Below are 8,938 nucleotides of genomic sequence, written 5' to 3' on the forward strand. Positions count from 1 at the left end.
CTTCCCTCTTTAGGAACTTGTGTTCCTAATCAGCATGAGTCTGCATAAGCACACCTTTTTGAAAAATCCACAATACCAACAATGGGAAAGAGTGATATACAGGGAAGTAGTAACAGTCAGAGCAGATACGCCAAAAGAGCATGCTCTGTGGCAACCTAAGAATGGCCAGAATTAAAATCTTCAGTCCAAAATAGAAATGACCATTAAATGCTGGCTGCCTCCATCCTCTTTCTCTTTCCCATCCCACTGGATAAAAATTGTTTTCACTGCAACTTCTGTGGAGAAAATGTTGATGTGTTTGACCAGAAACAAGGTTTCAGCACCACAGTTCTTGGGCATAACTAATGTTTTCATGGCTCCCTGGAGGGGTCCCACTTAAGTGTTGGTAATTCATTCATCACTGCATGCAGACAGGAATTCTAGGCTATAGACCTTGTAATTCAGTGTAGTGACTTCTGCAAGTCTGACTTAAACTCAACAGCTGCTACAGTTATCTCAGGAGCAATTACAGGGTTATCCAATGACCAGTCAGCTTTCTAAGCAAAATATAATACATTTAGAACAAGAGCATTTTGCCAAAGTCCTTATATTTAGACAATGAATGATTTCTGTGCATGCCTAGCTTACCAGAGGGCCACTCATCTTCCATATGGATACCCTGGCAAATCTAAAATACTTCAGGCCCTCTTACAGAAACTTCTGCTTCTAATTAGTCTTGTGCCTCTCTGTTTTTCGATGATGTATCTTCAGAGCAGGCAGCTGTTTTATGCAGTTTTAAGTCCTTTGTATTATGCTTTTTGGGTCAAGACTAAATGCTCTACTGGTGTACTGGTCAGGGAAGATATCCAGAGAATTATCATCTGCATTTGTCAGCACTGGGGAATTTAATTTAATTGACCTTATTATTACTGTAATCATCCCATTTAGCAAAGAATGCAATTAGTAAGAAGAGTGTAAAGATATGGAAGTAATTTATAAAATTAATATTATAGACTTTGATTATTTCCTGATTCTATAGCACTACTGGCTCTTCAAATTTTTAACAAAAATTAGAATTTTTCCACATCAAACATAACCATTTTCATGCAAAATGTTTAATTTAGTTAAAACAATCCAATTTTTCATCAAAACAACTCTGACAAACTTCTCAGCTAGCCCTCAGCCTCTGAAAAGTATGCACTTGTGTGGGTGGCAGCTTCAGGAGAACAGTTCACAGGACCACACTGTTGTCAAATTCAAGTCTGAACTCTATTTTAAACCTAACCCAGATCACAAATAGCTGTTAGCTAAAGCTGTGTGAACAGCAGGTAAAAAAAAGCCTAACATATACTCCTCTGGACTGTGACTTGGCTGGACTTGGCATTGGTGTTTTAACCTGAGTGCTCAGGGAGAAACACCCATGTTTGGATACTTGTGTATCAGCAATAGCATCTGCATATGAAGTGCTCCAGTTGGAGCTCTCAGTAGGGGATCAGAAACAACATCATGGGAATGCAGATATCACATTTAGGTGTGATTAGTTAATGTGCATTAACGTACATGTAGATGTGACCTGGCCCTAAGTTTCGTGCTGGGTCTGCCCTACCTGTCCAGGTTGCAGAGTTTTGGGACTAACTTCAGTGCCAAGTCCCTGCACATGTAGACATCTGCCAAAAGTTGCTTAATGTGCTTTAGCTGAATGCACATTACATTTAGTCGTGCTTAAATGCACGTGTAGACATGCCTCGTGTGACTTAACTGATTAAACCACATGGCCTGACTAGTAAATTCAGGATGTTAAACACTCAATAGGAGGCTTGCTATGAACAGTGTGCAAACAACCCACAGGACTAAGCCCAGTGATATATATGATTGATTCTTAAATACTTTAATTTAAAAAATCAAAACCAAAAACAAAACAGTGTCCTTCCCCTCACCTCTTAGAATCTGCAAGATTTGAGGAAACTATTTCTCTGAAAATCCAGTAAATGAATTATTGGCAACAGCTAGTTGTGGTGTGGTGGAAGAGCTTCTAAGTTAATAGTTAGCTGCATGTTATGATGCCGGCTACTGTAAGCATTGCATATACAAAGTTGTGTATTTCTCTGGTGTGGATGAAACAGGTCATTTCAGCAAGTCTTCAGCAATGTTCATTTAAATTCGAATGTATTGCTAAGTGCGTGCATACTTTGTAATATGGAAATTCTGCTTGGTAACGTCTACTACTCCATGGGCACGTCTACACAAGATACTTAAAGAGCAGTAGCCTAATAACACTGAGCAGTAGTGCATCACAGCACAGGCAGCGCTAATACACTACTGTGCAGTATTATTAGGCTAGTGTGCAGTAGTGTCACTAAAAAGGTGTTTGCTGGCACTACTGCACAGTAACTCTAGTTACTGTACATTTAGTTAGTACTTCATTAATCAAGTACTAAATTAAATGTGCAGTAACTACTGTGAATTAATGAATGTGTAGACATGCCCCATATGCTTTACTGGGGTTGCATCAGTGTAATAGAGGCTAAAGTTTGGTTCTTGGTTATAGTTTACCCTGGGCACCCTATTAAACATGCATACACAAACATTAATCTTTCTTGTAAACATTACTTTTGTAATCATGACAATAGCTGGAGATAATTAGTGCTGATTTATATCTAGATTTATATAGTTTGATAGCTGTTAGAAAGTACCTCTCATTAGAATATCATTATTTTTTTTCCTAGGAAAACAGGCGAATTGCTGTAAACACTGGAAGTACATTTTTATGTAAAAATGGTTTTAAATGGAAAATAAAACCTGAATCATCAGTTTTATAACTTCACATTCAGCTTTGTTAACATTACATCTCTAGCAGTTATGTAGAATATTTACACTAATGGTAAAGTCTTAAACAAAACAAGGTATGCTGCATCTTTATTTTTTCTTAATCACTCATTTAGAAGATCAACTGAGATAAAAAGCAAGGAGAAGAGTGTAAAATCTAGCACTGACTTGATGAGAAACTTTATTAATGCTAGCTTTAGGGATGCTGGACTTTTTCAGGATGAAGATGTTGAAATTGTGGTCATGACAGCATAGCTGCTTTCTTAGATGCGTGCTGTGTATCAAACTTCAGTCGGGATGTAGATTGGAGACATGTGGAATGTCCTTAGGCAAGCAAATAAAGAACTGAGCTGCAGGAAATAATAGAAAACGCATAGTATTGAATAAACGGTGTGTTAGTGGGTTGGTATATAATCAAAAGCAGTATTTCTCAATATTTAGATAAAATATCAAGAGCAAAATTCTACTCCCTGCCTCACATGCTGACTCTTTTCTCTGCTAGTGTTTCTGCCTACAGGCAGATGGATGTGGAGGAATGACCACTGCATGTAGGAAGAGCTGAAGATAGCTGCTGGAGACAAACTCTCCCTTGCTTTTGAAGATTTATTTTTGAATACAGCTTCACTCACTAGCATTTTGTTCATCCATATATTATGAGTCACACTCACTCTGCTACCTCTCAGGAAAAGTGCAACAAGAGAAAGTCAGTATAAAATAATAACAATGATGATCACACACCAAACTTGCAAAACAAACTGGCAGCAAAGAGCTAGTTTCTCAGCATGTGTAAATGGGAACATATCCATTAAGTTCATGGAGCTACATATATATCTCAGTTGAGGTTCTGGCCACAGACGTAGAGTGAAATGCTAGGGAGAACAAAATTATCTATCTGTGTTTCATCTGTTGGTGTGAGCAGCCATAATGTTTTGCTCCTCTTGACTGCCTTTGTTTTCCCTAGGTAAATATTACATTTACCGGTATGTTCAAGGAAAGATCATTTCTTCTTCATTCTTCAATCATTTTTTCTTCTGCCTTTCAAAAACAAGATGTGTATCTTATTTGGGAGACAGTTGTATGTAAGAAAATATGGTATTAATCTGGTTACATTAATGAACTGATTTGCCAAAGTTAAAATACTGTTTAGGATTCTTCTGCTTGTGACCAATAGTGTATTTCAACACATTACCTGCATGCAGGACATGCATAGAAGATTTGAGACATGAGACATGAAACTCTGACTGTGCAGTTGTTACTGCACAGTCATTTAGTACTTGTATACACAAGTATTAAATGACTGCGCAGTAACTGGAGTCACTGTGCAGTAGCATCACTGAACAGCTTTTAGGTAACGCTGACCGTGCAGTAGCTTGCTACTGCTGCACGGTAGTGTTGCATCACACTTTCTGCCACATGACGCTACTGCTCAGAAGTAACGAGCTACTGCGCAGTCAGTGCCTCATGTAGACTCGGCCAGTACAAACTTTATCCTTTGCAACTCTTCTGTCACTTCTGTTTTAAGGTCACAAACATAGGCTAACTTTCCTTGTCCCCATCTAAAGTTGGGAGTGGTTGTGTACCTCCCACCTCTCTCAGACACAAACAAAACAATAGGTCTTGAAAACTGGGCTATCTACAATCATTGTCTGCTTTGCTGTAAATGTGCAGTATTACACAGGCCTAAATTAACCCTTTTGTACTATACATAGATACAAAGGAGCTATAGTAAAAGTACAGAGATCTTCCACCAAGATTCACAGATTCATAGATTCACAGATGTTCTTCATAGTGGCTGTAAAGGACTTTTGGTTTGGATTGTTCTTTGGGTTCCAGCATCTTTTGATGGCAAATGCAAACTGTGAGCACCTACAACAGGATACAGACGTACAAGAACCTGATATTACTGTTTTCCCACTAGAGGTACAAACACCTCTTGTACATGTGCAGGGCTAGTTAAAGATGGGATGAGTCCAAAACATCTGAAAATGCTCTGTCAATGCTTTCTCCAGACAGCTTTCATCACTTACGGAACCCTAGGTATAGTATAAATTTGCCCTCGCTGACTTCAAAATGGAATGTATTGTATTGTATTTAGATTGCCACAGAAGCCATGTATTTTGGGTTCTGAATAATACATGAGTATGACTATTTAATCTCTAAAATACTGGCATGAACTCAGTGGCTCACTTTATCAGTGGTGGCTCTAGGTAAGGCATGCATGCACATGCATACCCACACTCATATATGTGTCCCCTCCTAAATTAACAGCAGTTAATTCTGAGGGTGCATCTACATGTGCAATTAATGCAAAGCAATACATTCTGGTGCATATCGCACCAGAGTTTATTTCTCCCAGGCATCGTGTTTACATGTCCACCTGGGACTGCAGCACGTTGAGCAGGGTCAGAGCAGTCCTGACTGGCAGAAGGCCCCAGGAGTCAGCCTGCCAGCCCAAAGATGCTCCAACCTAGCTCAATGTGCTCTGGAGCGGCTTGCTGGGGCATGAGGGTGCTTCAGTGCAGGGCTGGCTGGCTGGCTGCACCCACACTAAAGCACCCTTGTGTCCATCAGCCCCATGAGCATCTACACGTGTGCTGTGCTGGAGTAAATAACCCTACTGTAGGGTGGTTATATCTATTAACCTATGGCTGGGTTAGTTTACTCTATCCTAATAGTTTTGCACATGTAGATGCTGACAGTTTACTGAGGAGCTAATTAGGGAGCTCCGCAGTAAATGTCTCATGTAGATATGTCCTGAAGCTTTTAGTGCTTCAGGAGCCCCACTGGTAGAGCCTCCATTGTGACACTTATTCTGTAGAACCATATCTCCCACCTGATCAAGATTTCTAGATACTCTGTTGCAGGTTGTACAACTCAAATCCTACTATAAAAATGCAAACATTGTCATTTAGCCTAGAAAGAATCACAAAAGACAGTGGAGTTTTGTTTCTACTATGCTAGTTATAAGTAGCTCATTTATGCTGTTGCAAAAACTAAACACCTTCCTTTTGTGGTCACACCATTCATGAAACTTTCTTGTTACTTGCCTGTATATCTACGCTCCATTTAGTATGTGTGGCAATACTGAAGACTTGCAATATCAGAAGTAGACCTCATAGGCCATGTGTAAACAAAACGAGGGGCATGTGTGCACAACACTTTAAAATGGGTTAAATGCTTTTGCACTGCCTTAATGGTGTTGGTGTTTGCATGTGTTAGTGGTGTATTGCGCAGTAATTCCAGCCGCTGTAGCAACATTGGTGGCGCAATGCACCTTAGATGACTTGGGGTGCAGAAAACTAGAACTCCTGCAAGGAGTTCTAGTTTTCTGCCCTGTAGCCATGGAGCAAAGCACTGGGCTCCATGCAGCTCAGGGGCTCTGCAGGAAGCCTCTGGAGGCAGCCTGGGAAGGCAGACTCTGCCCAAGATCTTTTTTTTTCCCCCCTGGAGCTTGCCTGCCTGCCTGAGCTGTGCAGGGGCCCAGTCCTTCCCTCCATGGCTGCAGTGCCCCCCAGATCAGCTGAGCTGAGTGTCTGAGAGTGGGTACTGCTTGGGGGGCACTGCTGCGGAAGGAAGCACCAGTCCCCTCTTCAGCCCAGGGACCACTCTTCCCACTGGCAGCTCGCCCTCCTCTCCCCTCTCTACCACCAGACAGGCAGGTAAGTTTGGCTGTGTGCATGACACGGGGGTTTAAAGGGCCCTAAACTGAAGCAGTATTTTTAAAAATCCACCGCTTCAATTTAGGGCCCCTGTTTCATCTACACATGTCCGTATTTTTTTATGTTGATGGATGACATCTGTATACAGCATAGGGTTTTATTCAATTTCTCTATGATAGTATGTGTATGATCAGTGTATATGACTCTATTTTTCCAAAGATTCCCATCTCATTTTGAAGGTGTAATTTACTTTTACCTACAAGTGAACCAATTTGTACACCTAACTTTCTAATAGCTCCTGCAAATCAGTTTGGTTTCAAACTGCAGGAAAACCTGCTTTTGCACTACTGAATATAGGTTGAAGACTGGCTAAAAATCTGGCTAAAAATCAAGCTATAATGTATATCAGAAATGAGAATGTATCATAGCCCTATGTTCATCTTTATAAACATGAAATGTGGCACTGACACCAGAACTGTGACAAAGATAGCATTTGCTTTCTGTTGTTATAAGTATGCATTTGTGTCAGGAAATACTTCATTAAGCACCCTTTTTAAAACAAATAATGTATTTATGCTCTTACCTTGATTAATTAGGCATCTGTCCCTTTTCTGTTGGGGTTCTATTTGGAGACTAAAAAAATGAATGCATGCAACATAAGTTAGAACAGCATGGAATAGTTAGGCTTCTTTCAAATCTAATAATTTTACAAATGGCATAACTAGAGTGAGATTATCTTGATAAAAATATTTTAATCCTTTTTTTCTAATTTTTTTCTTTTTACAATCTTCTTTCTGTGTTTCTGCCAGCTGCTTAAGTAATGCTTTCTTTTCAAGTGTGAAATATAGCAAATGTCATGGGAAGGGAAGGAATTGTGGAGCTTCTACAAAAATGGACTGTTTTTTGTTGGGGGAGGGTCGATGCAAAGGGGTATCATCCTTGGTGCTGACTGCACAAAATTTCCCTCCTGCTTGCTTGGACATGTGTAGTCATGAGGTTGGGGAGCATGAGAAAGCCAGGGGACCTCTTTGAGCAGCCATGAATCTCAGGGCATCCACTGGTCTGAAACATCCATGGGTCTTAGTTATTCTGTGGAGGTTAAATGATGTGTTCTCCATTTCTGTATATGGCTTAATTCATGACAACTCTGTTACATTGTGGGCTGTTACATGTGGGTTTTGTTACACGACTACGTGTCAACACAACAAGACCTCTGTACCAGCAGCTTGCATACAGAGCATAATAATAATAAAAAAGCAAAAATAGGCAAATATATCATATGCAAGTCTCCATAACAGTATTTCCAAAAGAAAGTTTCTTGAGATATATAAACAGCTGAAGAAATACAATCATGACTGATACACATATATTTAATATGACAGAAACCAAAAACTATTTCCCTGTGATTGCTGTGGTATTTAATTTCAAGGGTCTTAACTTTTTGGCTACCTCACTGGAGGGAAGTGAGATTCACACTTCGAAATATTTAACACTAAATAACAAACAAGTAAAGGGTCTGAAATCCTATAAATGGTTCCAAATTTCATAACCTACATTCTTGTCTCTATCTCTGACTGCTCAAATGTGAACAATATGAAATGGTCAATTGAAAAAAATAGAGTTGTTTTCATAGCTCAGGCCCATCTCTACTAGTTCTCTACTAGATCTTCGAAATTTTACTAAAAACATATTCTCTCCTATCAGAGGGGAGTCAACTGACTTATGAATGTGTGAGCTTTCTGAGATGCTTGCCAGCAAAGAGATAAAAACAAGGTGCTGATGAGAAATGAACGGCTCAGGAATGGCAGCCAGGTAACTGGGATAGTGCAACTAATCAATAAGTGAACAGTATATGAAAGAAACTCAGGACTATTCTAAATGCTTTTTGGATGAGGCTGAGAAAGCAATTTGGTCTTTGGCAGGTGGTTAGGGCAAAGTTAATTAAAGCAGATCCATTTTATTGCTATAGTAGACAGCACAATTTGGGGGAAAAAACAGTCCCCATAATCTCAGATTGCTTTACTACAGTAGGTGAACTGGCCTCATTTGATATCTGGGAATGTACTAAAACAGTTATAACAATAAGAGTATAGAATGTTTAATATAGCAACATATGGTAAAGACTGGCTGCCTTGTGACTATGAAAAGCTTGTTTCTTTTCAGAGCAATGAACTTTGATCTTTAATATTTTTTAAGAACTACAGTACTAGCTGATGTCATAACAAACTTATGGTTGTTAGATGACCTGTTTAAAATGAGATAGTGACTTCAGTCCAGTTCCAGTAAGAAAAAACTTGAAAGAAAAGAAAAATCAAAATTGGCTGGGGGCATGGAGCCATGGGAAGATGTGGGGGGGGATGTGGGCACGTTAGAAGGAAGAAATAGGCTACAATCAGACCTAGACAGGTTACAGGGGTGGGCGGATGAGAATAGGATGGAATTCAACACTGACAAGTGCAAGGTGATGCACCTGG

At 39.7% G+C, this 8,938-nt stretch overlaps 1 protein-coding gene across 2 annotated transcripts in view; it reads right to left on the reverse strand.

Annotated features, from left to right (window-relative positions):
• Positions 1–2,747: 2,747 nt before the first annotated feature.
• BANK1 (B-cell scaffold protein with ankyrin repeats 1) overlaps positions 2,748–8,938 on the reverse strand; it is a 457,231-nt gene continuing 451,040 nt past the window's right edge. For both annotated transcript variants that reach the window (XM_019526509.1, XM_019526510.1), the window contains 2 exons: positions 7,048–7,097; positions 2,748–3,155 (listed from right to left, as the gene is read on the reverse strand). In XM_019526509.1, coding sequence (XP_019382054.1) covers positions 7,087–7,097 — 11 coding nt within the window. In that variant the 3' untranslated portion in view covers positions 2,748–3,155; positions 7,048–7,086. The remainder of the gene's footprint in view (positions 3,156–7,047; positions 7,098–8,938) is intronic.

Source organism: Gavialis gangeticus, unplaced genomic scaffold (assembly GCF_001723915.1).
Source record: "Gavialis gangeticus isolate Ggan-Ray unplaced genomic scaffold, GavGan_comp1, whole genome shotgun sequence".
NCBI classification, from domain to species: domain Eukaryota; kingdom Metazoa; phylum Chordata; order Crocodylia; family Gavialidae; genus Gavialis; species Gavialis gangeticus.